At 52.0% G+C, this 25,774-nt stretch overlaps 6 protein-coding genes across 6 annotated transcripts in view; 2 read left to right on the forward strand and 4 right to left on the reverse strand.

Moving 5' to 3' along the window:
- Positions 1–152: 152 nt before the first annotated feature.
- On the reverse strand, positions 153–8,022 carry LRRC41 (leucine rich repeat containing 41). Its single transcript, XM_027893443.1, has 10 exons — positions 7,754–8,022; positions 7,588–7,674; positions 7,110–7,180; positions 5,210–6,341; positions 4,554–4,799; positions 3,509–3,673; positions 3,139–3,237; positions 2,530–2,652; positions 1,584–1,659; positions 153–856 (listed from the first exon to the last, which is right to left on the reverse strand). Exons 1-10 carry the CDS (start codon positions 7,905–7,907, stop codon positions 622–624), a joined length of 2,388 nt encoding a protein of 795 aa, XP_027749244.1. The 5' UTR covers positions 7,908–8,022; the 3' UTR covers positions 153–621.
- Positions 8,023–8,097: 75 nt separating this feature from the next.
- On the forward strand, positions 8,098–9,603 carry LOC114062303 (cytochrome b-c1 complex subunit 6, mitochondrial). Its single transcript, XM_027893584.1, has 4 exons — positions 8,098–8,222; positions 8,313–8,333; positions 8,449–8,610; positions 9,349–9,603. Exons 1-4 carry the CDS (start codon positions 8,199–8,201, stop codon positions 9,379–9,381), a joined length of 240 nt encoding a protein of 79 aa, XP_027749385.1. The 5' UTR covers positions 8,098–8,198; the 3' UTR covers positions 9,382–9,603.
- Positions 9,604–10,592: 989 nt separating this feature from the next.
- NSUN4 (NOP2/Sun RNA methyltransferase family member 4) lies at positions 10,593–14,345 on the forward strand. Its single transcript, XM_027893505.1, has 6 exons — positions 10,593–10,724; positions 11,422–11,831; positions 11,971–12,134; positions 12,283–12,437; positions 13,062–13,186; positions 13,918–14,345. The coding sequence occupies exons 1-6, from the start codon at positions 10,593–10,595 to the stop codon at positions 14,189–14,191; spliced, it is 1,260 nt and encodes a 419-aa protein (XP_027749306.1). The 3' UTR covers positions 14,192–14,345.
- A 987-nt stretch (positions 14,346–15,332) lies between these two features.
- Positions 15,333–25,774, reverse strand: part of LOC114062243 (fatty-acid amide hydrolase 1-like) — a 34,595-nt gene continuing 24,153 nt past the window's right edge. Inside the window, exon 15 of the mRNA XM_027893486.1 lies at positions 15,333–15,459. Within this exon, the coding sequence (XP_027749287.1) occupies positions 15,348–15,459 (112 nt within the window). The 3' untranslated portion in view covers positions 15,333–15,347. The remainder of the gene's footprint in view (positions 15,460–25,774) is intronic.
- On the reverse strand, positions 15,466–16,961 carry LOC114062289 (fatty-acid amide hydrolase 1-like). The gene is made up of 3 exons (XM_027893561.1): positions 16,640–16,961; positions 16,057–16,165; positions 15,466–15,802 (listed from the first exon to the last, which is right to left on the reverse strand). Exons 1-3 carry the CDS (start codon positions 16,694–16,696, stop codon positions 15,546–15,548), a joined length of 423 nt encoding a protein of 140 aa, XP_027749362.1. The 5' UTR covers positions 16,697–16,961; the 3' UTR covers positions 15,466–15,545.
- On the reverse strand, positions 20,004–24,768 carry LOC114062262 (vitamin D3 hydroxylase-associated protein-like). Its single transcript, XM_027893517.1, has 5 exons — positions 24,219–24,768; positions 22,727–22,840; positions 22,269–22,412; positions 20,882–21,015; positions 20,004–20,498 (listed from the first exon to the last, which is right to left on the reverse strand). The coding sequence occupies exons 1-5, from the start codon at positions 24,426–24,428 to the stop codon at positions 20,120–20,122; spliced, it is 981 nt and encodes a 326-aa protein (XP_027749318.1). The 5' UTR covers positions 24,429–24,768; the 3' UTR covers positions 20,004–20,119.

The following is a 25,774-nucleotide window of genomic DNA, read 5'->3' on the forward strand; positions in this document are numbered from 1 at the left end:
GCAAATAAACAGCAAGCTACTTGGTACATAAAGAATTTTTTTTGGTATAAAGTAAAATTTTCCAAATGGAAAAGGTCAAGGCCTGGGGGCTTTGTTAAGCTTATTTTCTACTCCCTTTAAGTGGAGGAAGGAGTTCTTATTTCACAGAATGGCTTAAGTTGGAAGGGACCTCAGGTGATATAGCCCTCCTCAAAAGCAAGGTCACCTAGAGCTGGTTGCCAAGGACCACAACCAGATGGCTTTTGGGTCTCTCCCACAATAGAGATGGTTATGGAGATGAGACGCTGGCTGAAACCACATGAAGTTTGTCACAACACCCAGTGAAATAAATAACTGCTTGCTCAGAAATCTGCAGGAAGTCACTTGATATATGTCCCACTTAAAGTACTGCAAGTAAGGTGGTAGAGTTTAGATCACCTGGAAATACAGCTGTTGACCCACATGGTCTCCTGTGTCACTTCACTGTCATACCCCCTTCAAATGAATAGAAAAGTGACAAGAACAACTCTGTACTGCTTGAACCAGAGGAAGAAACCCCCACCTGTGCTGTGAATCAGTCTTCCTGGCCAGGGACCAAACTGCTTAGTTCAAGCTGATGGGTCTTCTCTGCTCCTGTGTCCATCACATGACACTGATGTAGTCAGCAAAGGCCTGGGAGGAGTCCCACGAGTCGTTGACCACACTGCACACAGCTTTGAGACGCCGAAGCGCTTCTTGAGCTGTTTCTGCATCCTGGTCCAGCCAATTTTGGAAGAGACGGAGGTGTGTGAACTGAATCTGTCCCCCTCTCTGCTGAATGTGGCCTTCCAGCTTCTTTGTGAACTCCAGGAGCCCATCAGGTTTGATGCAATTCGAGCTTTCCAGGGAAAGAAGATAAAAAAAGTCATTAAGAGTCTAGGCTATAATTTGAGCTGTTTAAATTGCTGTTCCTTCTAGTAACTTCCAGTGCAGGTACGTGGGGATGTTTCAAGGCTGAGTGCACCTTCAGCAGTACAAAGTGTGAAAAACAAAACTGAAGCACAGTAATATGAAGGGCTGGAAACATGTTAAAACTAAGGTGATAACCTTAAACTCATTATCCTCCTTACCACTGACTTAGGTAGATCTAGGTGTGGCCTTAAAATGTTGCTGGACCCAAGCTGCTGGCTAAGCAGTGCCAGGAGCACTTCAGTCTCACAGCAGCTGTCAACTGCCTGGACCAAGGGGCTTACCCCAACCTACAAGTCCCAGCACCAGTCTCAGCAGTAAGTGATCAATTAATGTCTTCCTTCTGAGAAAATCTGAAGAGCATGTGTCAGGTCCTAGTGTTTGTAGGAGATTCAAAGGTCAATTCCCTTGCATAGATGTGTAAGTAAATATCAAGTTGCATGCTGGACTTGAGTCTTGTCAGAGGGTACAGTAACAATCAGGATTCAAGGGTGCTGAAGGAGTAGCTATGGTTAAATAAATTGTCAAGCCTGCGTGTCTGCAACGTGAGCCTCAAGGAAGGAACAAAACCATGCTAAGGTTCTCCTGATGTCAGAGCCCAGTTCAGCTCTGTCCCTCCCCAAACAAGAAATCCAGTGCTTAGTGCAGCAGAATACCTGACATCCAGTTGGCAAAGAGAAGAGGAGGAATCTTCAGAGAAAATGTCTGCGAGGGCAACCAGCCTGTGATTCCCTAAAAGGGGAGAAATGTCACTTTTAGATGCAAACTGGGAACTGTCTTGAAGTTCTAAATGGCCACAGGGCTGGGATAACAGTGCAGAAAGGAGGCTGTGATGATGGGAATGCAGCACAAAGGGCCCATCTCTGCACCCTCAGTTTGTCTCCCTAAGGGGCCTAAAGTGAATTCACCCCCCTGAGAACAGTGTTCAAGGCAGTGAAGACATCTGCTGTAGGACAGTTGTTTCACTAGAAAAATTCTGGTTTTGTTTGAGAAGTCCATACGCAGCTTTGTTTTAGACATTAGGTGTGTTCAGGTTATGCCAGGCTTTTCTGTTTGATTTCATTAAAAGAACAGAAAACAGTATTCTGGATTCACCTGAAATTAATTTCTCAAACATTTCTACTTGGCCTCTGACCCAAAAATCCTATCATTTCTCAAAATTCAGTTCCACTTCGACACAAACTTTACTTGCTCCCATCCCTCCAGTGGCTGCCAACAGCTGTTAAAGACACAAAATGCCCAAACTTGGGCAAAATCTGCAGCTTTGAATAAGAGGCAGAACATCTGCTGCTGGATCTGTTCCTGTTCAAGATCAGTGTTCAGTCAGATCTGGAGACCTGCTGATACTTTGCTTTTGCTGCAGAGAAAAGCAGCCGTAATGCCCGCTCAGCACTTGGGCCCTTGGTACGTTGCTGATCACAACTGAAATTTTGCCTTTAAAAAATGAACTCGGTGCTCCTTACTTTGTGAGCTAAATGCACTCTTGTTCATGCACGTGATAATTTCAGCACTGCAGTGTCTCCAGCTGTCACCGACTCCAGCCCTGAAGTTCCCTCCAAGAGAGCTGGTCTAAGGCCCCACAGCAACGTTCTCAGTACGCACCAAGGCGGTTCCCGGGCAGTTTGAGGCTCTTCAGGGTTGAGTTTCTTTTCACTGTCTTGATTATTTCTGGTAAAAACTCAGCAGTGGAGCTTTCAAACAGCCGGCAGAAGGAAAAGGTGATTTCTACGGAAGAAATGGATTGACAGTACACGTGAGTACTCCCTGCGCCTCATTATTCCATGATTGCATTCTGCAGACAGCTCCAGTCCCTAATCCATATGGAATAACAAAGCTACTCCAGCAGTGGATTGCATATAACAGCACTTCTGCTCTGTCAGGAAGGCAGCTGAGATCACACCCAGGGAAGTGGCTTTGCCAGCTGACCCAGTTAAAGGCTGATGTGCTCTGCAGATTAAAAATCTTTGGTTTATAGCTGAGATTACAGACTTCTCTGCAAGGTACATCAGCCTTGCAGCTGCTCTTCTCTGCCCTGCTGGCACAAAGAACCAGGCACGTTCCCACTCTGCCAGCAGCTACAGATCTGCTCCAGGGACTGTTGACATTTGGCTACACCTTACACGTCCAAAGATCACTTCTTAAATGTCAGCCAGCTGAAAGCAGCCACCGGCAGCATCTTTCCAAGCAACAGCACCCAGGAGTTTGGTGTACCTTGCAGGACGGGATCCTGAAGCAAAAGCAGAACTTCTTTCTGGTGCTCAGCCAGGTTCACGTCATGAAAGCTCAGTTTCTTCAAATTTGGAGTACACTCTAAAAGCAAAATAAGTTCTCAGGTAAAGCACTGTACACCCCTGACTGAGCTACCACCCAGAAACTGAGTTGAACTGTAGGTAATTTGTGCTAGATTGTGGGTAATAAAAAAAGGAACCATCCTGCTGTGCAGGATCATCCACATGCTTAGCAGAGAACGTGGGATAGCTGACACCCATTTCCTTTTCTCAGGAGACTTCAAGGATGCCCACAGTGAAGGAAGCTACACTGTGTGTGCCCCAGTGATGCTGCCCAAGGGGTAGCAGAGTACCTTTGAGAGCTTCCAAAAGGAGCCCGAGCTCCTGAGAGCAGGGCAGCGTGGCACTGTCAAGGGACAGCTGCTGGAGGGACTTGGATGCCTTGAGCACTGGCAGCAGGAACGTGGTGTGCAGAGGCTCCCTGGGGAATCGGATCTCCAGCTGCTCCAGGGAGCTTTCTAAGGGAAGAAAAACAAGCAACCACGAGTGAGTTTGGCCTGGAGCACCCATCTTCAATGTAGCTGGTCCCACAACAGGCAGGAAGCCTGTATGCTTGACACCACTATCATTTAGGTTGGTAGAAATTGCCTGTGCAACGTGCCCTGCCCCACAGAGCTCCGTGGCAACTCAGACCTATGGTCATGTCAGTCACTTGTGGCTCTTTCTGGGGCTCCTGCCAGACCACAAGGCCACTGATCTCTGCAGGGCTCCGGCAGTGAAATAAAGCTTGAGAAAAGGTCACCCTTTATGCACAAACCAGTCAGTGTCTCTCCGGAGCACAGCTCTTTGCTGACCCCACTGCTGACTGGCTCACACTTTGCTCACTGCTCTCCTGGCCATTCAGGGGCTAAAAAGGGTGATGGGGACCTGTGAGCTGATCACACGCTGCTATAGCTCCCAGGCTTCAACCCAAAGGCTTGGCCACTGCTTTGCCATCATCTGTGGTACTGAGATGATCAAGGGATGCCTTCGCTCTGCTTAAGGATCTGTCTAAGGCTCAGAGCCTCGCAGTCAATGGCACGGACAAAAGCTCCCAGTCAATTTACAGATCTGGTGGGATATGCTCCCCAGGGGCAGTCACAGCCAGCAGGTTATGACTGGCCCTGTACGAAGCTGATGTTGCAGCAGGCTGGCATACAGCTTTCTGCAGGACTCGGGCTCCACAGAGCACCTCACAGACTGGAAGTGACAAACTGCAACAACACCTAAATCAGAAAGGTGAGGCTGTTAATTGCCGAATAACACACCACTGTAATACTGTAGCGAAGCGTGCACCAAGCTTTTACAGCCCTATCTGCCTGCCAAGTCCTGGTCATCGCTCAGGAGGACGATTCCTACCTGGGATTTCTACCTCACTGCAGCTTGGATTTCCCTCCGGCCTGTTCCCCTCCAGCTGGTGTTTGAGGTCGAAGCTGACCAAGAGCGTGTGGAGCTGTGGGAAGGCGCTCAGGACGCAGTGAACGAGCTCCATGCAGGGCATGTGGGAGAAGACGTCGCTCACGCGCAGCACACGGAGGCGGCAGCCCGGGTGGCGGGAGAGGGCCCGGAGCCCGGAGAGGATGCAGCAGATGTTGGCATCCAGGCCTGGAACAGCATTGGCACAGAGAGGCGTTAGCTGTGTCCGTACGGACACCGACGCACACGCGGCTGGAGCTGCACACGCAACCCGAGTCAAAGGCTAAACTCACTGACTGCTGTATCCACGTGTTCTTAAGCTACACTGTGCACATGGGAGATGGAGATCGGCTCTTCCCTTCGCCCTCTCTGAAGGGCTTTAAGCACAAAGCTGGGGGTGTTCTGGAGCAAAAGGGCCCCATCCTCTCCCTCGAATAAGTCCTCGCACTGATTAAACATCTCCTGAGACCCTTCTCAGGATGAGGCACCAACATTCTTACAATGCCCCTCCCAGTAAAAACCAAACCAGGGTAAACCTGAGCACTAAGTCAGACCATTAGAGCAGGGCTGGAAGGAAACGCCCTGTTCACAGCACTGACCATTGTAAGACAGAACCAAGTTTTCCAAAGACACCCAGGAGCTCAGCAGGTTACTCAGAGTCCGACACGTCTCCCCAGTCAAAGGAATGGAGAACAATTCCAGAGTGGACACGCTTCGGAAGCGGTGAGCAGCTTTCAGAGAAAAGATCCCAGCAGGTCCTCCTCTTTTCTTACAGCCAGCATGGCCAGTGCACGGAGATCCAGGGGAGGAACTAGTCCAATTCTCTGCATTTTCTCCCTCTGTGGTGCTGGTTTTCTCAAGTAGCCCTGAATTATCCTCTCTAGCAACAGTAAAAACAAAATCATACAGGTCTTCTGGGTCAGCATAGGGTCCCCTGCTCCGTCTGAGGCAGCGACGTTTCCTCCCCACTGCGGGTTTCAGCCGTCTGCGCGTCTTTCGAAGAACAGGGTGACAGGACAGCTGTCCTGGGCCACGGCCAGGGGAAGATCCCCCCTGAATGCTGGTGTGGTCACAGGGCCCCTCACTGCTGGCCTCCTCACACGGTTGGTTTTGCAGGGGAGAACTTCTCGGGACAGAGAGGACAGAGTTCAGGTGAGCCTCAGCCTCTGCTGGGGCCTCATGGAATGCCTTCTGGTTCTCACCATCGCTCCCCTCCCTCTCAGCGTCACAGTCTCTCTCTGCTCGTTCCTGCACCAACTCCTGCCCTGAGGCTTTGTCCTCCTCTCTGCAAAGGCCACACTGATAGGTGAGGGCATTTCCTGAGCGCCAAAACCCAGCGCTCATGCTCAAAATGAGAACGAGAAGAACCGTGTCAGGAACAGGCCAGGAATACATGGACACCTGGCTGACAGAGCCGTGGTGAATCAGCCGGTGGAGGAGCAAAACCAGCGAACGCCGGATGGACTGGTCGGAGGAGAGGAGGTGCTGGAACTTCAGGGTGCGCAGGGAGCCAGCCAGGTTTTCCAGCACTTTGTGGTTGTGTTCAGCAGCGAGCTCCACGGCGCCCTGCAGCATGTTGCAGAGGGTGAGCTGAGACACGTGCGGGGAGCTGTGGAGCAGCGGCGAAAAGTGATGGTCGTTGAGGCGCCAGTCGGAGGAAACATCCAAGACACCATGGAGAACGTTGGAGAAGAACGTTTCAAGGAACTTCTTCCTCCAACAGGTTATATTCTGCAATTGAACAGGGCATAGGAACAAGAAGTCAGTGTTTTTCTCGTTCTTTTTAAGATAAATGATTGCTGTCTGCTAACCTGGTAAATGTGGTGTCTAAAAACCCCTCCTGCTACCTCCACTGAGACCACCTTTCTAGTTCTCAACATACTTCCTCACTGTATTCCTTGAAAACCTGAGTTTACTCCCATTGCTCTCTTCATTCTGCTTCTGGCCCAGTTTAAACATATGTAGTGGTTTGCAGCTGAGCCACATTTTTGCCTATTAAAAACCACGTCATCGGCAATTTTCTTCCTGAGCATCTATTTACAGGCAGTCATTAAGTTGCCTGCTAATGATTCTTTTACGATGACGACTCAATGAAGCTGCTTCAGTTTTCCTACCTAAAACCATCCTGCAAACTCACTGTCTTCTGTAAGTATTTTTCTCATGCTTTCTAAGACATCAGCACATGTTTTTACCAGCGTAGGTGTAAGCACGACATAAAATACTGGTTTTATCTTCTGTTTCCCTGAGAATCTCGGAAGACAGAATTTATTCTTTTGGCAAACTCGCTGTCAGGAGATGAAGGGTGTGGTTGTACACTTCTGCTCCTTTTATGAACCCTGCTTCCTAAAATGTTTTTGCTACCAGGGTCACGCCTTGGTCCAGAGCTCTGCAAAGGCTTATGGACAAGCGCCAGCAATCGCTTAGAAGTTGGCAGAAACAAAACCTCATGGAAAATTGCACCTGTGTTGTGCCCCTTCTCCCACCTGAGCGTTTCCTCACCTCTGAGTTGGGTGGCCTGGTTTTCATCACATCATCCCACAGCTGGCGCCAGATGGGCTGTGTCGAGAGGCCTGGGGGGAAAAACCATCAACGGGGTGTTTTCACCCCTCTCCCCCTCCCAGTGCTCTGCCCTGGGGCTCACCGGGGTGCAGGGATCACAGACCCAGACCCGCAGCGGTGCGGGAACCCGAGGGACGGAGCAGGAGGGTTTGGATGCAGCGAAGTGTCCCAGACCCGGTGGCAGGGACGGTGCTCTGGGGGTATCCGCACTCCATAGAGGGTTCACCCCTCTGGGTCTGTGCTCCCATTTCCAGCCCGGACGGGCTCCCCTCTCCAGCGGAGGGTCCCTTGTAGTGTGGGACTCGTCCCTACAGGTTTGGGAGCATCCCCGCAGCCTCCCCACCCCATCACTTCGGGGGCCCCATCCCTCCTGCCCGGGGGTCCCCCCCGGGTTCTCCGGCGTCCCCGGCGGTGTCACCTGCTCTCCGCGCGGCGCCCTCGGCCCGCTCGAGGCGGAAGATGGTGAGGAGCGGCAGGAGCCCCCGCAGGAGGTGCCTGGGCAGCGCTGCGGAGAGGGAGAGGGCGGCAGGGTGCGGGCAGGCCCGGGTCCCGCGCCCTGCCGCCCCGCGCCGCCCGCGCCTTACCCCAGACGTCCCGCTCCAGGGCTCCCATGCTGCGGCTCACGGCGGCCGCGCTCAGAGCGAACAGGCTGGGCGGCCGCTCCGCCGCCATTGCCGCCTCGGGCACCGCCCACCTGCCCCGCGCCGCCATATTGGGGCGGTGGCAGCGGGCGGCCATGTTGGGAAGGTCGCGCCGGGCGGCAGGGCCGCATGGACAGGCGGGTGGCGGCCGGGCCGAGCCGGCTCCAAGACAGCAGCCCCCGGGAAAAAGCGGATAAAGCAGGCTGGGAGTGCAGAATCAGCCGTGCTGGTGCGGTCAGGGGCGCGGCCACAGGCGGCGGCCATGCTGGGAAGGGCGGCGCCGCCGGAGGAAGCCCCGCCCCGGCGAGGCGGCGCTTCCGCTGCCGGCGCGGGCAGCGGCGGTTCCGGCGGGTGACCCTGCGGAGTCCTTCGGTGCGGCGGGAGCGCGATGGGGCGCGGCGGGGAGCCTGAGGTGAGCGGGATCCCCCTTCCATCCTCCCGGGGGACAGGCACACGGGGCGTGCTGGCCGCGGTAACGCTGTGTTCTCTTTTCTTTCCCTAGGAGGAAGAGGAAGAGCTGGTGGTAAGACGAGGAGCCCGGGCCGCGATGTGGCTCCCTCCTGAAGCAGTGGGGCTGGGGGAGGGGGGAGGCGGCGTGTGGGGGTGTCGCGGTGCTCATCGCGGCCCCGTGTCCGCAGGATCCCCTCACCACGGTGCGGGAGCACTGCGAGCAGACGGAGAAATGCGTGAAGGCACGGGAGCGGCTGGAGCTGTGTGACGCGAGGGTGTCCTCACGGTCCGAGACGGAGGAGCAGTGCACGGAGGAGCTCTTCGACTTCCTGCACGCCAGGGACCACTGTGTGAGTGCGGCCTCCCTGCTGGGGCTGGGGGCAGAGCTGCCTTCAGCCGCGCTGCTGGCAGTGCCGGCGGGTCGAGTGTGACACGTGGTAGCTGTTCAGCCACAGGGAGCTCTGAAAAACTGTGTTTTCTTATTAAATGTTCGGTTCCTTCTTGTTACATCACATCCAGCTGGGATTCAGTAGGTTAAATAAGTCATGCCCATGGTTTGTGCCCTGCAGGTGGCACTTGGCTATTTCGGTCTTGTATTTGACATTTTAAAGTTAAGGCTTTTTAACCTGAGCTGAAGCTTTGTAAGATGTCTCATTAGTTTTCTTGAATCATAGAATCGTAGAATTAACTGGGTTGGAAGAGACCTCTGAGATCATCAAGTCCAACCCTTGATCCAGTCCCACTGTGATTACCAGATCATGGCACTCAGTGCCACATCCAGCCACATCTTAAAAACCTCCAGGGACGGTGAATCCACCACCTCTCTTGGCAGGCCATTCCAATGCCTGATCACTCTCTCTGTAGAGAACTTCTTTCTAATATCCAACCTAAACCTTCCCTGACAGAGCTTAAGCCCATGCCCTCTTGTCCTGAGTGACTTGTTGCAGAACCATGAGAGGAGTTGAGGAGAAGGCTGCAGGGCCATGTGCATTGGTGGTCCAGAAAACCAAGAGGCAGTTGGTAGCACTCTGCTGATTTCCATCCCTAAAACACGAGTTACTGAGGTCTCTCTCTCTCTCTCTTTCCAGGTTGCTCACAAACTTTTTAGTAAACTGAAGTGAAGGTGGGCATGATTGTCCACCTGCTTCCACAGCCGGTGTCAGCGGTTCCTGGATCACAGTTCTGCTTCCTGCCGTCCATCCTCCATGCTGAGTGTCAACTAAACGGCTTCCTGGCAGCGTGTCACTGCCTCTGTGCTACTGGAAGATGTGAAGCTGTGCAAAAAAAAACCCATGTTGATGTTCTGTAATTTTCCATATTAAATGTTCAGAGTTTCCATGGAAGTACTTTCTGTTTATTTCCAGGTTCTAGTGCTTCTGATTTGCACTGGGTTAAGGTGAAATCAGTGGGTGTCAGAGCTCAGTTTAGTGGAGGGAGTCATCCTCAACTGTGGGAATGCTCTTTTTCTTCAGCCATGATATTCTGTAGCTGCAGCCCAGTCCCACAGGGAAGAATTTATCTGTTGGCGCCACAAAGATTATTTTCAAGACCCTTTTCTAGGAGAGAAAAGCTCCTTCCCCACCCTTGGGGGAAAGCTGTCACCTGTCCCTCACTGTCTCCTACTGCTGCCAGCGGCTGGAAGAGCCTCCTGGCTGCAGCCAGCTTTACCTTCTTGCCCAGGAAACCAGCCATGTGGCTGTGGAGGTGCACGGTGTTGCTTCACCTTCTCAAACCCCAGCCCCTTCTGCTCACCTGGGACTGACTGCCCTGCCTGTGCTCTGTCTCCTCCTTTCGCGAGCAGGATGTATTTAGTAGCAGGAAAACTAGGACGTGTCACAGGGCACAAAATTTTTCAGCTGTGAGAATTGGACTACTACATGGATATGAAGAAGAACAGCCAAGTTAAAAAGGTGGCAGGTTTAATTCCACAAAAATTCTCACAGCTGAGAATTTTTGTGGAATTAAACCTGCCACCTTTTTAACTTGGCTGTTCTTTATCCATGCAGTAGTCCACAGCCTTTTTGCTGGTGGATTTCAAGCTTAATCCCTAGTGGACTGAAACGGGTTTTTATTAGGGTAAGCGTAAGGTCACTTTGAGGAGTTTTTGCCGCGCGGGGTCCAGCCGCGCGTGCGCGTTTCTCCCGCTTGTTCCCAGGATCCTTTCCATCCCAAACCCAGCTGAGCAATCGCAGAACCACGGAACAACGATCCTTTAGGTACAGCCCGCTGCCACCGGACCCGGTTTCCCAGAGCCCCATCCCTTCCCTCTTCGCCGTGAGCACTTCCCGGGTCCCGCCCCGGAAGGCTCCCCCGTCGGGGAGCGATGGGAGCGATGGCGGCGCTGGGAGGGCGGGCGGCGGTCCCGCTGCTGCGCCGGGGACCGGGAGCGGTGCTGGGAGCGGTGCAGGGAGCGGGGCAGGGAGCGGGGCAGCGCCGGCACCGGCACCGGCACAAGGAGAAGTGGGTGAGCGAGGCCGGGAGGGGGGGAATCCCTTCCCGGCGCAACCGCACCCCCAACCGCGCTGCTTGCACCCGCTTCTCCCCCCGCCCCGCTCACCCTTTTGCACCCCACGCACCCCTCTGACCTCCCCACTTCACCCCTCTCGCCTCGCCCTCGTTCCGCTGCTCAGTGCGCGGCCCTTCTCGCCCCGCGTGCCCCCCAGCCCCGCTCGGCCATCCGTGGAATCATGGAATGTGCCGAGTTGGAAGGGACCCATCAGGATCTCGTCCAGTCCAACTCGCGGCCCTGCGCAGGACTCCCCAGGAATCACACCGAGTGCCTGAGCGCTTTGTCCGAACGCTTCTTGAACTCGGAAAGGCTTGGTCACTTCTCTGGGGAACGTGTTCCACTGCTAAATCACCCACTGGACGAAACACTTTCTCCTGATACCTAACCTGAACCTCTCCTGAATCAGCTTTATGCCTTTTCCTCGAGTCCTGTCACATTTGCGCTCCTGAACCCTCCCCAGGGGACCACCAGCCCACGGATGTAGGGGTTCACCTGTCCCTGCTGCTTTCAGGGACAATGGAAAGGCCCCATGGACTTCTAGCAGCACAGAATCCGGTGCTGGATTCTCCCAGAAAAACGTGGAGGCTGGGTGGGGGTACTGGGATGTCGAGCTATTTTGTCTTTTAACGTCTCTGGTATTTTTCTCCCCAAGGCTACCACGGCCCCCCGCATCCCGTCCACAAGACTGGCCCTGCACCACTTTGACTCGAGCTACAGCCTGCACCTGGGGGAGCTGTGGCCCTCCGTCCGTGCCGGCCTGCTCTGTGAGCAGAAGTACGGCGCCCTCCTCAACAACTTCTCTGAACTTGACCATGTCACCCAGGAGCTGGAGCTGCTGAATGCCACTGATTTCATTTCTGAAGCCCTCCAAAAGGCCCAGCAGTCACAGCAGGATGCAGCTGCGAGGGAAGCAGTGAGAGGCTCCCAGGAGGGTGGGACTGTAATACAGGCAGAGGCGATGACAAAGGCAGAGACATCGCCACCGTTTCGTGCCTCCATCAGCCCCAAAATCAAGTGTTACACCTTCCCCAGGGGTGACATCACGCGCTTTCACCCGGCACGGTGAGATACCCTGGACAGACCACCCGCTGTCGCTGGCAGCCTTGGGAGCTGCTTTCCTACGTCCCAGTCCTCACTTCCATTTGCTCTTTTCTTTTCCCCTTGCACGTTTACCTGTGTTACACACACTGGTGATTTCCAGGCCAGACACTCTGGGGCTCCTTGGTTATTATCTCATGGATGCAGCATCTCTCCTGCCCGTCCTTGCGCTCGATGTGCAGCAGGATGACCTCGTCCTTGACCTCTGTGCTGCTCCAGGTGGCAAGACTCTGGCTCTCCTGCAGACTGGGCTTTGTGTAAGTGGAGGTGGGTTTTCCCTTGTTCCCCATCCTTAAACAGGGCTGGAAGAGTGTGCTGTGCTCATTAACGTCTGACCGTTAATAATTTCTGACTATAAGAGTTGGGAATCAGATGTGTTTTTGCAATTCCCAGTGTTCCTGTTGTGTCCCTGCAGGGCATCTGGCAGCCAACGATGTCTCCATTTCCAGGACAAAGAGGCTGCACCAGATCCTTCATAACTATGTTCTCAAAGAAGTCAGGGAAACTGTGAGTGTCACGTCCTACGATGGAAGGGACTGGCAGAACATGGAAGGTGGCACTTTTCATAAGGTAGGTTATTGGGAACTGCTGAAGATAAACCCTCTTTCTGAGGAAGGCAGCAGCTTATTCTACAGTATAACTGTGTAGTTTTCCACAATCTTAAATGCAGAGAAAGAGAGGACTAAGACACATAAGGAGTAATATTTCCTCCAGCTATCCCTTCCTGCAGGATCTGGTGCATATGTGCATCCAGAGTTGTACCTTTATTTGCCTCTGTAATACCACGTAGAAGTCCTATTCTTGTCCATCACCTGGAAGGGGTTAAGTGTAAAGATTAGATAACTCTGTTTTCTCAGCCATGTCCAGCCTCAGGCGCTGGGTTTGGTTCTCTGGGAGGCGTCGCTGTAGGAGCAGTGTGTGCGCTGCGGTGACGTCTTCCAGGCAGACACCCAGAGGAGGAACATTAAATGAGGACACGTGTGAGTGTGGGATGTTTTTCACCATCTCTGGGTCTGTTTGCACGTTCCCCAGATGCCAGAGCAGCCAGATGATCACAGTTCAGTGTGGCGCGCAGCCGCGCTCAGGCTCCAGGAGCTGCCTGTGCGTGGTGAGGGTGGAGGAGGTGGGCATGGGGCAGCTGCACAAGGGTACTTGACCTAAGCACGGGACTGACAGGGACCTCTGCTGCTTCAGGTGCTGGTGGATGTGCCCTGCACGACGGACAGGCACTCTGCCATGGAGGAGCACAACAACATCTTCCACAAGATGCGAACCAAGGAGCGTCAGATGCTGCCCATGCTGCAGCTGCAGCTGCTGATGTGAGTGAGCTTGATGCTGTGTCCTCGTGCTGTTTGCGTTACAGTGGCAGCTCTCTGTGGCCAGCACTGAAACCTCTTTTTTGCTTTGTCCCCAACTGGGAAATTTGGAAACCACGTGTAGTTTTCTGGAAGAGCAACAGTTGGAACACATCAAAGTGCAATATACGTGTAAGAAGGTGCAAATGTTCTTGGTCAGATCACAGGTCCTGCCTGTGAATAAGGGTCTAAGGAACATGATAGGTATAGTGTTGTCCTTTTGGGCGATGATCTACCAGATCCTGCTGATCAGCCCTGGAGGATTCCTGAGTGCCCACATCTCCCAGCACATGGGGTGCTTCATCACCCCATTTTTGCTGGGAAGGCTGGGTGGTCTCACTGTGCTGTGACAACATGGAAACAGATTAGAGAGACTTGCAAGAGTCTCTTCCCCTCTACATGCTCTTATCCCATTCCCTTGGACACGACTGCAGGGTTATACTTTCCAGCTGCTCTCCTGTAGCATCTCTCCCATGTTAAATTCATTATCAATCTAAGCATCCAGTTGACTCGTTGCCCTGGCCTAAAACAGTCCTCACGTTGCAGTGACACAGACTGCTGAGTCCGTGGAGTTCAAGATTCATCTGCCACTTCCTATGAGTTACCTGATGGCTTCCCAGTTTTGGTGGGTGGGGATGCTTGTTCCACACACTCTTCCTTCTCTGTGATGACGCGTGTGTTCATCTTGCTTGCAGGGCTGGGATCCTCGCTACCAAGCCAGGAGGAGACGTGGTGTACTCCACGTGCTCCCTCTCCCCGCTGCAGAACGAGTGTGTGGTGGAGAGGGCGGTAGAAATTGCGGAGACCCAGTTTAACATCAGTGTCCGCGTCGAGGACTTGAGCCGCTTTCGGACGCTCTTCCAGGACACGTTTTCCTTCTTCTCAGGTTGCCGGCTGGGGGAGCTTGTCCTGCCTCACCTCACAGCCAACTTTGGACCTATGTATTTCTGCAAATTACATCGGATGTAGAAGGGGCAGCAGGCTGTGTCTGTTTGCTCTCAGGAAATACCCCAAATTTCCAGGGAAAGTACAACTGCTTTCTCTTTATTTTTCTTTTTAAAAATGTCCCAAGGGAAGTCTGCTTTTTTACTGCAGACATAGAAAATAAATGAGGAAGACCTGCTGTGAAGTCTCCTGAATGTTTTATCTGTTTGAGACTGAGGTGTTTAATCTAGGAAAGAAAGGTCTTATCAGAGGGAGCGATTTATCCATCTGTGTGGGGCAGGATAAATGGCCCTGTGTGGGTGCTGCTCTCTCCCTCCTGTCTGATTGCTTTGATCCTACATGAGCAGGTTTGGGTTAACAGACACCATCTGGGGATCTCAGTCTTTGTCCCAGATCTCACCATCTGCATAAATGAGTTGCATCTGTCTCTGCTTATCTCCTGCCTTCAGAAAGAGCAGCCTGAGGTACTGAAATCAGACGTTCCTAAGGGTGCCCCTCCTTCGAGACTGAAAATATGTTTGTGATGCTGGAAATTTGGTGCTGTGGAAAGGCCAGTGACTGTTGCTATCCTTCACAGACAGGAAAGCTGCAGGAAAGCTGGGGGAAAGTGTGAATGCTCGTATGCAAGATGCCATTTAATGTTCAGGGGGCAGGTGTTTGTATGATTTTGAATAGTTACTAGTTACAGAATTATAGCCATCAGTGAAGGATTACTGGAGTTTATGATAAGAGTTGCTTAATAGCCACATTTTTATTTTTGTGAGCAAAATACAGTGATGGGGAGGGTTGACATGGCTGTATTCCTCACATGGCAGCCCATATGAAGTTACTCCAGTGCCAACAAGTAAGTACTATTGAGCTTTTGTAATCCTTTTCTCTCAGCACCACCCTGCTTCTGCAAGGGGCAGCACTGATGGGAATGGGGGTGAAGGGGTGGAAACTCACCCATGTCCATCCTTGCAGGAGGGTGCAGTGCATAGATTTATCATCATCTGAACCCAGCTGAAGCCAGTCCTGCTATGTGCATGGCATCCTGGTTCCTTACAGGATCCGTGCTTGTTGGCAAGGAGAGAGGTCAGGAAACGGTGTTTCCTTCCTCCTTCCCTCCTCTTTGTAGTCTCTGCACCGCCAATGGCAGTCGTGCAGCGCTGTCCCTTGGGCCCTGAGGGGACCACGGGGGTTATGCCACTCTCTTCTCACGGCTGAGGGTCTCCACCTCCTTCATGAACCGCAGGCACAGCTCCTCCTGCCACGGCAAGGCCACGCACTGCACGGCCACGGGCATCCCCACGGCTCCTGACACAGCCTGCAGTGGGTACACAAGCAGTGAGGGGTTACCCGGGGGGCTCGGACCTCCAGCAACTTTTGGAAACTTGGTTTAGGCACGTAGCTCATCCCAGAGGTGGGGAGGCTGTGGTTTAAGCCCTGCTGTTTGAGTGAAACTATTACTTGAATGTCCATTGTCAGTCTGCTCCACCATTTTCTGTACCTGTTTCAGCTTCCTGTCCCAGGGGTCATCACAGCATCCTTGGTAAAGCTTCAGCTCTTCCTCATCCGCTTCTGTCACTGTGCTGACGGGTACAACCCCAGCAGGGAAGTTCAAGATGTTGTACAGCATCGTGGAGGAGATGGCAGCTGAGAGCAGCAGAAGAGAGAATCCAGCCAGTCACAGCCTCCTGTCTTGTTTCAAACCTACACATTCCATGTTCACTGAGGCCCCTGAGAGCTATATGTCTGTCTCCACCTGCTCAGATAGCCTTATGGTCGTTACTTTTCCTTCCTAATTCCCATAAAATGCTTAGGTAGGTGGTGAAGCTCCCCAGTACAGGACATTTCTCTCCAGTCTCAGCCACTGGGGTCCCTCCTGGGAAGGTCGCAGACTCACTTACTGAGGAGTTTCCCGGGGTATCCCGTAGTGAAGGCAGGCCCCAGGACAGGGCACAGCACAACGTCCAGATGGAGTTCCTTCCACCGGCTGATGAACTCGGAGCGGTACGCCTTGGAGAGGAGAAAGGAGATGACATGGAGCCCATGCCCGTGCCTGGAGCATCTCGGCTTTTTCAGGGTAGGGACCAGGCTCTGGCACAACTGAGGAGGCAGCAGCACTCAGCAGTGCTCGAGGGAAGAGGCAGAGGAATGCATGTTTGCCTCCACAGCATGTGGCCAGGAATTGGAAAGGTCCCTCTTTAGCCACTCCCTCTCCCAAGACAGCCTTTGTTGTGCTGGGACTGTTGAACATGGATGTTTGTGCAAGAGCCTTGTGGGCAACTGATAAAGTCCCATCTGGGCTGACCCAAAGGCTCATTTACCCACTCCTGTCTCTCTTTTGTACCTTTCCGTCCATCCTGTCTCCTCCCCAGCACCTCCTCTCCTGCACAACCCCATTTCAAACCGATGACTCTCCAGCCTGGCACTTGCCATAAAGCCTCAACTTGTAGCATGATGCCAGAGAGGAAAGTCTTCAAAACATACCTGTATTTGATGGTGATGATTCCACATCTCCTTCACTGACCTGCAAGTGGGAATCATAGCAACATCTTTAAGAGGAAGAGGAACTGCTTAAATGGGCCTCTGGGTTGATAAGCCCTGGTGATTTTAGCAGTTATTTAAAACAATATAGCTTTCACAGTCTAAAGTTTCCTTTGGCATCTGCCCAAGCAATTAAGTAGCAAATGTCTGGATGTGCTGGAGAGAAGGTTTCTTTGATGAATACTCTGGATTTAGCACTCGTTCTCTTCCACAGGCTTCCTGTATGACCTTATCCACCCAAGTCCCTCAGTCCTGCCAGGGTATCACTAAGGGCAGTGCAGCACTAGGGAGCTGTATTCCTAAAGGCTGAAACCATGTCCAGGGTAGAAGGACAACCCCTGCAGAGAGCAGGTCAGAGCCTGTTGTGAATCCAGTCCACCCCAACTATGGACACTCAGAGGAGAAGGTGTTGCCCCCTTTTCATGGATATCCCTGGGGACGATGCCGTCTTACCTCATTCCACTCATGGCATTCAGATAGTCAGCCAGGCGGGGAAACTGGAAAGGCAAGAGGTTCCTTAGGGACGTGACATAGGGGTGCAGTAACTTATGCCACTTTGGGAAATCCCCCAATCCCATCCCAAGGGACGGGGACTCACCAGAGGTTTAAGAAGCAGAGCCAGCATCTTCTTCACCAGCCTTGGGATCTTGCAGGAATTCACCTGTGGTTTCAAGCTTGGGTCTATGATATCTCCTGTGCTGAGAGATGACAAGAAGGGGGGGATCATGCCAGAGAAGCTGTTTGCCTTTCCTCAGAGACCTGAGTGTTGGCTATTTGGGGTGGGAGAGATGGGCTGGTTTTGCCTGTGTCGTGCTCGTGGCGTGGGCATGGAGGTGTTTGCAGCTTCCAGAGGGCTCCTACTTACAACACATCCAACCAAGCACGACCTCCATCACCAAAAAACGTCTTCATAAACAGTTCAGTCATGACATAGGGGATCCGAGGTGGAGAAAAGGGCACCAACTGCACCAAAACACAAGATTAGGTGGCAGCCTGGGGATGTGGGTAGTTTCCAAAGCCTGACTGTGAATATACCTCAAAGGCAGAGCAGCACCTTCCTGGGCTCCACATGCCAGCAGAAGTCCCAGTTCAACCCTTTTCCAGCTCAGGCATTTTCCCATGGGATTATTCCTCCCTGACAGCCATGCTCAGCCCTGAGCTCTCTCCAGAGCTATTTATTTCTCCATCTAAGCAGTCACTGAACCAGAAACTGCAGCAGTTTCCAGCCTGTCCCAGCAGAATTGACATCTCTCAGACATGGACTCACTTTGTTATGAAGAACAACACTAACTCATTTCCACAGGTAGATCTAGATGGAGGGAAATGTATTTCCCCTGCCATGCCCCATGGCCTTTTCCCCTCAGTGGTTCAGGACAGACAGAGATCTCCATGGGCATTGGAGAGGAAGGAGAAAAACAACTGCCAGAGCTGTCCTGCAGAGATGGATTCGTTACACCCTCCTGGGCACAGGTTTGCTAATTGCTCGTGCTGTTCCCCCCTGGGCAGGTGTGTGGCTGCGGTAACCTCATCTCATAACTCTGGTAGGTCATTTATCCCCACTGCTGCATTTGGGACCTGTTGCTTTTTTTGCCTTTTTTTCTTTTTCTGAAGGGTGATTTCCTCAGTGAAGAGGGAAGCTGGGGACGCCCTGGGGAGAAGGGCACAGGGTGCTTTGGGTGGATGTGCTCACCTGGTGCCCAGCTGCCTGCAGAGCACTCCTGGTTTCCTTCACCGCCCGCCGCATGCAGGGGGGCAGCGGGAAGTAACCATCGGTGTCATAGTACCCGACCCGCAGGGGAGTGGAGCTGCAGTACACCTGGAGCAAAGAGACACCAGTTTAGCAGTCCTGTTCCCAGTGGAATGGCTGAGAAGATCCTTTGCATGGAAGCCATTGGCCAGATCTGGGACTAAGATTGAATCCAGCCACACCCAGACTCTTATCGAGAGTCTCTATGCAAATGATTCTGAAGTGACTCCAAGCTTATTTTCCTTTGTATGCTTCATCTATATAATAAGTAACAGAGTGAACCCTGCCATCAAAATCTGTCACCCTTTTTGCAAATTTACATTGAAACCTGCTTTTCCCAATGCCTTTGACAGTGACTCTTTAAGTGACCTAAACCACTCACTTATGACACCCACCCTGCTGGGGGTAGATCTGCCCCCATGCTGACACCCACTGCAGAAGGGAGCAAAAGCTCCAGGTGTTAGGGAGTAACAATTTTTCTGGTTTGCTGCTTACAGTTTCCATACATTCCCCTTTCCAAATGTCTGCCCTGGCCTTTCTCTCCAGCCTCCTTCATCTCAGCCTTCAGAGAGAGCACAGCCTCTCTACACCAGGAGATTCAATCACTGCTGCAAAGGACAGAGGTGAAAAAACCTTCTGAAGTTGGTCCTACAGCGGAGGGAAACTAAATGCCCCAGTTATTTGCTGCAGCAGTTTCTGATACTGTTTCATCTTCCCCTAAAAATCTTCAGCTGTTTATTCCTTCAGCTCTTTGCCTTCCTCCTCCACTCTTTTTTGGATTCTCAATCTGATAAGCTACATGCCCCCTAAGGAGGCAGACAGGAAAACTACCGATAAGCCTATTTTTTCCCCCTCATAATTATGATTTGTGCCCTCAAAGAAAGCTATGTTACTGGGAACCGGTACTGTAAGGACAACTGGACCCTGAAAGAAGCTGTGCAGCACCCTGGAAGGAACCAGGCCTTGCTGAGTTAAGGACTCACCTCCCTGTTGAAGGGTATGGGAGGCACGGTGGGGTCCAGCCGGAACATCTCCTGGCAGAGCAGAGCCCTCATGCACAGGGCCAGGCTGTCCACGTCCCTCGCCATCGGCCCCACAGCACAAGGAACTGGAATGGGACAGGAGCAAACACCCACATTAAAGCAGATGGATGTGCCAAACCATCTGATCCACCCCTCTGCACAGCCACGCTGCTGCGAGGGGTGGGCGGGCAATGAGGTGGGATGTTTCAGATGGACTCCGGAGAGATCTTGGTTGTCTCGGGTTTTCCTCTGGCCTAGAGGAGGACATGGGGCTTTTCACAGGATACAGAGAAAAGCAATTAAAAATTCTTGTACCTGCCAGGATCCCATTGACAGGGCCAGTCACTCCAGACAGGCTTTTGGAAAAAAAGAAAGAAGTATATTGTCATTTCAGTAATTGGGAGATATTCCCAATACACTTGAATAGCGTAACGGGGCCTTCAGTTCAGGACCAGAACGAGGAGTAAACCATTTCAAGTATTTGATTTATGTGAAACAAGAAATTTTGGCCCAAAGGAAAAAAAAAACCCCTCAAACTGAAATCCCAACAAATCTTTGTTTTGGTTTAACCAAAAATGTCCCATCTTGGCATTCTTCAACCACTTTAACCTCCTTTTACTTTTATCTCCGGGCTAGATTTACAATGAAAACATATCAATTTCCCACAAAATCTAACCATGCTGTCTGCTGGGAGAGGTTTTGAGCAAAGAAAGCCACTCTTTTAAGAACCATCCTCTCTATTTCTTCCAAGTGCTTGCTGAGTCCCTTTCCCCTTCGGCTGAGTTTGACAACTAGCAGGGTTGGAAGGGCAGACCCCAGCACCCACCTGAGCCTCTCTGCTGTGGGTTTGAGCCCACACAGCCCACAGAAGCTGGAGGGCAGGCGGATGCTGCCCCCGATGTCCGAGCCGATGCCCAGGATGGAGCCTCCCCCTGCGATCAGAGCTCCCTCCCCTCCCGAGGAGCCCCCGGGGCTCTTCTGGTGGTTGAGGGGATTCAAGGTCTGGCCGAAGATGGGATTGCTGCAGTCATAGCTGGGGGAGAAGAAAACCAGCAAGCAGGCTGTCAGGAACAGCCAAATGCCTTGGGTTTGTTTGCTTTCCCTTGCAGTGAGCCTGTGTGGCACAGCCAATCCCAACCTTCCATCCCGTAAATCCCTCAGGACATGGCTTATTCCCACGAGTCTCTGCTCTCCTTCCCAGGCACACGTGCACTTGATTTCTTTTAACTCATGGGAGGTTTTTTCCCTCTTAATCTTATCTAAAAGCTCTTTCAGTTGAGATCGTTGTCAGCTAATGGAAGAGAGGCTCTCCAGGCATCATCTCAGGAGACAGGGAGAAGCCTGTCCTGGGACCTGCAGGCCAGATTTTACCTTCAGAAGCACAACCAGAGGAAGATTTCTAATGATGTATGTCACCTGAAGAGGGATTGTGGCACGTTGGTCATTGCAAATGGGATGGCCCCTTGTCTCTTCAGAACTTTGACCAGGACGCTGTCCTCCTTCATCAGAGTATCCAGGTGCTGTACAAGCCCACAAGTTGTCAGATGCCCCTGCACAGAGCAGAAATGACAAGGGACATGGTCAGCACAGTTCCCTTGCCCTTTTGGAAGGATGATCTGGTATTCCCTTCAGGAGTTGTGTGTTTGATACTAACCCACTCCCTCATGAGTCCTTGCACGAAGAGCCAAGGACTCCCTCTCCTTCCGTCCTTGGCAGAGGGCTGCCAAGCATTCATAGGGTTAAAGCTTCTCCCAAAGCTGTCCTTGCTCTTTTTCATGCTCCTTTTCTGCCCTGACCCAAATGCAACTCCATAGGTGCACTAGCTCAGGATCAAACCCAGTGTCCTGCTGTCCAAGTGAAGCCACCAGCGGATGTTCAGGGAGGGAATATTCATCCCAGATGAACACAGTTTGAGTGCTTTCTTCAGTTAGCCATGGTATTTGGGGCTTGCTTTGGGCTTAGAGCCCTCAACTTTAGTGTAGCCTGTACTGTGTCATGTATCAGAGGAGAAATCATTTGAGTCTATAACTATTAACCCCATGATTTTTTCCTGCTGACAGAGGTTTGCACTGGTTTTGGCTGGGGTAGTTTATTTTCTTTACAGTAGCTAGTAGTGGGCTGTGTTTTGGATTTTGTGCTGTGAACAGTGCTGGTGACACAGAGATGTTGTAGTTACTGCTGAGCAGGGCTTACATGGAGCCAAGGCCTTTTCTGCTTCTGGTGCTGCCTCGCCAGTCGAGGGGGCTGGAGGTGCACAAGAAGCTGGGAGAGGCCACAGGCAGGACAGCTGATCCCAACTGACCAGAGGGACATTCCATGCCATATGGCACCATGCTCAGCATATAAAGCTGGGGGGAGAAGAAGGAAGGGGGGTGTTGAGAGTGATGGTGTTTGTCTTCCCCAGCCTCCGTTACGCATGATGGAGCCCCTGCTCTCCTGGGGATGGCTGAACACCTGCCTGAACACGGGAAGCAGTGAATGAATTGCTTGTTTTGCTTTGCTTGTGTGCACAGCTTTACCTATTAAACTGTCTTTACCTCAACCCACAAATTTTCTCATTTTCACCCTTTCTATTCTCCCTCCCCCATCCCGCCTCTGGGGGAGGGTGAGTGAGCGAGTGCCTGCTGGGGTTAGACCACAGCAAGGTTTTTAACTGCCAGGGTTGCAGCTGCAACAAGATGTGGGGCCACAGCCTCAGGCACAGCCATGTTTCCTGTGGTGCCTACCCCATTCTCCATGTCCCACCACTCCACCACCCAGCCCAGCTCATGGTGGGACACTTCACAGGCACAAAGGGAAGAACCTTGTGGCCGATGTGATCCTTGATGCTGACAGGGATGCCATAGAGCAGCCCTTTCTCCTTCTGCCGTTGTATTTCCTGGAGCTGCTCCTCACACTCTGGGATGAAATGTCGCAAGCAATTTGTCTGCTGGTTTACTTCCAGAGCCTTTGTTGGACACGTGGAAGAAGAGGTGTTAGTTAAGATCAGCTGCATTCAGTAGCTACCTCCCTCAACAAAACAAGGGCTTGGCATGAATGGTAAACCCCTCCCCAGGGCATCCCAGCTTGAGCCATCTCAAATTACTGGCCAGTGATGGATCTGATCCAGAGAAAGAGCATATCTTTCTCCTGACATCAGTTATATTAAAGACTTGTCATAATCACCAGCTCCAACAATCCTCTCGGCCATCAGCTCACTGACCACCGTATGGAGAATGTAAGTGATGTGATTTGTCCATCTCACTGTGGATGGACACTCACCTTCTCTAAGTAGGTGTAGAGGACAGTCTTGGGAGACAGAGACCCTTCCTGGAGTCTTTCAGTGAGTTCCAGCAGAGGCAGGGAAATGATGGCATCTGTCTGGACACTGGGGACCTGCAAGGGGAAGATGAAGGGGATCCAGGGCAAGAGTTCCTGTTACACTTTGGCTCAGAGGGGATAAGTCTCTTGAATTTTGCCAACATTATCAACAGAGCTTGCTGGAAAGGCAGACCCTGCATGTGAGGGTTCAGGCCTTGAGCTGCCGAGTGTTTCATGCTGGGTTTGGAATGTCACAAACAAACAGGATGCAAACCCAGGAGCCCAGCTGTCTCTCAAGGTGGAGAAGAGCTTTGTCCATCCTCTGCAGCAGAGGACATGGCAATGCCTTCACCCTGGCACCGTGGGATTTACCCACTGTCCAAGAGGTAGCCTCAGCTGAGCAAACACTGCTAGGGCAGAAGGTACCAAAGTCCTTGCACACAAACCTCAGGCTGTCCCTTCATCCCTCAGAACGGGTACAGGCAGTGCAGGACAGCCTGGGCTGAGGGCAAACATCTAATAGTTCAAAAGAGGTCATCAGGGACTCACAGGTGGGTAAGGCCTACCCAGATAAAGAAGACTGGCAGTTCTCAGTGCCACCAGCTATTAAAAAAGTTTTTTTATAGAATCATATATATATTTATATATATTTTAAGAAAAGAGGTTTTGGAGGTATGTGTCAATTGTACCTGGTATGCATTATCTCCAGGTATGTTACCTGTGAAAATATGAGCTGGTTTATCCAGTACATATTCAAAGCAAATGGAACAGAAAGGTGTTTAGAAATGAGTGTTACAGTAGGAATTCAGGGCTACTTCCATGCTGGTTAGATGCCTACCTACCTCATTCATCCCCATGTCATGTCCTGGTTGCTCCCAGGGGATACTGAATGCCCTATCTTCATTAGTGTTAAGTTAGAGCAGGCATCTTCTGGGCAGCCTGATAGGCTGGGGGGTCCCACTTGCTGGGAATGCTAATGAAAGCTCTTTTGAAGGTTCTTCAAAAGCCATCCAGGAAACAGGTTTTAGGGACAAAGATATAGGGATATGGACAGATGTGTAGAGTTAAGAAGAGGCAAAAGCTTTCTTACTTCTAACCATAGAGGCAAGAAACATTTCCAGATTTTGAAAGAACTGAGTTTTGGATCAGTGAAGGTCCAGTGCTTCATCAATATGTGTTCTCCAAACCCTCTTCTTAGTGAGTGATTCACATCCCCCTCAGGCTGGATGAGATGAGGTGGGAGTCTACAGACTGTAGAGTCCCACCACATTGCATCCAGCTTGAGGAGAGTAGTGATCTCCCTTTCTCCCTCTCTCCTTTTTCCTCTTGTTGGGGGCTGCTGGCACATCTCCTTGTTATAAAAGCTATGGGGGCATGAGCTGGCAGGAGGAGCTGAAGGACAACATCAGCAGACACCCCGCTGGGACTCAGACCCCGCAGGAGGACGGGTTACCTGCTCCCTGAACTGCTGGACAGCCTTTGCCATTTTCTTCAGACCCTCATCCCGGGTTTTCCGTGCTTCTTCCATTTTCTTCTGGATCATCTTTTTGCCCAGCCATTTCCAGACCACCACAGCTGCCACTGACCCGCCAAGCAGCGTGAGGGCAGCAGAAGTATCCACCTTCCTCTCTGGCAGGAGCTGTCTCAGCTGATGCTGGATCATGATGTGGCTTTTGAGTCCCCAGGGATGGAGTGAGAAAGAAAAGCAAGGCAGGAACAGGAGACCTTTCCTGCCTCTCCAGACCGGTCCCTCCTCCAAGCACCGCTGTCTCGGGTCAGCAAATAGTTCAAATGGTTCAGTTTGAATCTGACCCCTGCAAAGCTGCTGTCTGTGGAGCGTGAAAGGGAGAATGATTAACCAGGAAATGGAAAAGGTGAAGTTTGGTCAGTGAACTTTGGGGTGTTGGGTTTATAGGGGCTTTCTGGACTGTGGGAGGCTCTCCACTGGGAAGGAAGGGCTATGAGATGAACTGAACAAAAGAAAGAAGGAAATAGCCATTCCCCTGTTTCCTGTGTAGCCTGAGAGGACAATGGGAAAAGGGGAAAAAACAGCTTGAAACTACAAGACTTCCTTGCACAGGGCTGGGGAATGTAAGCTGAGGGGATGCACAGCTGTGGGGTACCCTCAGCTCACCAAATCCCTCACGCTGCTCCCACGGTGGGCAGAGGCTGTTGCAGGAGGTCTGTGCTCAGCGTTGCCGTGATGTCTGCGTGCACCGGGAGAGGCCGTTCCACCCCATGACAAAGCACACTGGTATTGTTTTTAGGAGTGGAAAATCCCACAGGCTTGCAGGCCAGAAGCAAACTATTTCCACCAGACACTGGAATAGCTGGTGTCTGACATCTTTCCAGCAGAGATGACTTTCACTACAAGCACCAAGAGCCACACACTGAGCTGAAGGCGACAACCCAGCCAACATCAGCCATGGTCTGTCTGCAGTCTTCCCTGTTGTTTTTGAATAGTGGGTCCTCCCTATGGGGTCCCCTTTGGAAAAAGTATTTGGGCAGCTATGGATTGTGCATCACAAAAATTTGCAAGGTTCCAGCAGAGTGTGGAACTGGATATGGGAAGGAGGCTTAAAAGCCCTCTCCCTTCAGGGCTAGGTAGTCCTCTAGCGCTCAATTTTTCATTGTCATGTTTGTTCTTAGCAGTTATAAGAGTTCACTGTTGTTGTCACAATTTGTGTCAGTATGGAATGTTCTTAGCTTAGTTCTTAACTAGGGAAATTTATGGACTCTGAATAAAAAATTGGCTCTGGCGTCCTTGCAGAAGCAGTCTGGAGCTGACGGGAGTTTGCTGCGGGGTAACAAATTAAGCCAGCCTTTTACTGCATCCTTTCCAGTGGCACCTTCCTTGGAGGAAGTTTCCCCAGCTGTGGCACTGCATGGGGACATGCCTGCAGCCCCTCCAGCTCCTGCTCCACGGTGCTGGCTGCAGCGGGTGCCTCTGGAAGGTGCACATGAGCAGGGCCAGCATGTGACAGCACCGAACCCCCTCCAGCCTCCGGG

Source organism: Empidonax traillii, unplaced genomic scaffold (assembly GCF_003031625.1).
Source record: "Empidonax traillii isolate 1590-97213 ecotype Southwest subspecies unplaced genomic scaffold, ASM303162v1 scaffold15:size5535645, whole genome shotgun sequence".
Classification (NCBI taxonomy): Eukaryota; Metazoa; Chordata; class Aves; order Passeriformes; family Tyrannidae; genus Empidonax; species Empidonax traillii.

What these genes read in the sequence shown, in the direction of transcription:
- LRRC41 (XM_027893443.1), bottom strand. Translation starts at nt 7,907, where the DNA reads ATGGCCGCCCGCTGCCACCGCCCCAATATGGCGGCGCGGGGCAGGTGG. An exon ending in CCTGGAGCGGGACGTCTGGG is followed by an intron (nt 7,675 to 7,753) that starts GTAAGGCGCGGG and finishes CCCTCTCCGCAG; the next exon opens with CGCTGCCCAGGCACCTCCTG. An exon ending in CTTTGCCAACTGGATGTCAG is followed by an intron (nt 857 to 1,583) that starts GTATTCTGCTGC and finishes TTCCCTGGAAAG; the next exon opens with CTCGAATTGCATCAAACCTG.
- LOC114062303 (XM_027893584.1), top strand. Translation starts at nt 8,199, where the DNA reads ATGGGGCGCGGCGGGGAGCCTGAG. An exon ending in AGGAAGAGGAAGAGCTGGTG is followed by an intron (nt 8,334 to 8,448) that starts GTAAGACGAGGA and finishes CCGTGTCCGCAG; the next exon opens with GATCCCCTCACCACGGTGCG. An exon ending in TGCACGCCAGGGACCACTGT is followed by an intron (nt 8,611 to 9,348) that starts GTGAGTGCGGCC and finishes CTCTCTTTCCAG; the next exon opens with GTTGCTCACAAACTTTTTAG.
- NSUN4 (XM_027893505.1), top strand. Translation starts at nt 10,593, where the DNA reads ATGGCGGCGCTGGGAGGGCGGGCGGCGGTCCCGCTGCTGCGCCGGGGA. An exon ending in ACCGGCACAAGGAGAAGTGG is followed by an intron (nt 10,725 to 11,421) that starts GTGAGCGAGGCC and finishes TTTCTCCCCAAG; the next exon opens with GCTACCACGGCCCCCCGCAT. An exon ending in AAGGTGGCACTTTTCATAAG is followed by an intron (nt 12,438 to 13,061) that starts GTAGGTTATTGG and finishes CTGCTGCTTCAG; the next exon opens with GTGCTGGTGGATGTGCCCTG.
- LOC114062289 (XM_027893561.1), bottom strand. Translation starts at nt 16,696, where the DNA reads ATGATTCCCACTTGCAGGTCAGTGAAGGAGATGTGGAATCATCACCAT. An exon ending in ATCATCACCATCAAATACAG is followed by an intron (nt 16,166 to 16,639) that starts GTATGTTTTGAA and finishes CTCCTCTCCAAG; the next exon opens with GCGTACCGCTCCGAGTTCAT. An exon ending in ATACCCCGGGAAACTCCTCA is followed by an intron (nt 15,803 to 16,056) that starts GTAAGTGAGTCT and finishes TGCTGCTCTCAG; the next exon opens with CTGCCATCTCCTCCACGATG.
- LOC114062262 (XM_027893517.1), bottom strand. Translation starts at nt 24,428, where the DNA reads ATGATCCAGCATCAGCTGAGACAGCTCCTGCCAGAGAGGAAGGTGGAT. An exon ending in TCCAGCAGTTCAGGGAGCAG is followed by an intron (nt 22,841 to 24,218) that starts GTAACCCGTCCT and finishes TTCCCCTTGCAG; the next exon opens with GTCCCCAGTGTCCAGACAGA. An exon ending in AGGATCACATCGGCCACAAG is followed by an intron (nt 21,016 to 22,268) that starts GTTCTTCCCTTT and finishes TGCTCTGTGCAG; the next exon opens with GGGCATCTGACAACTTGTGG.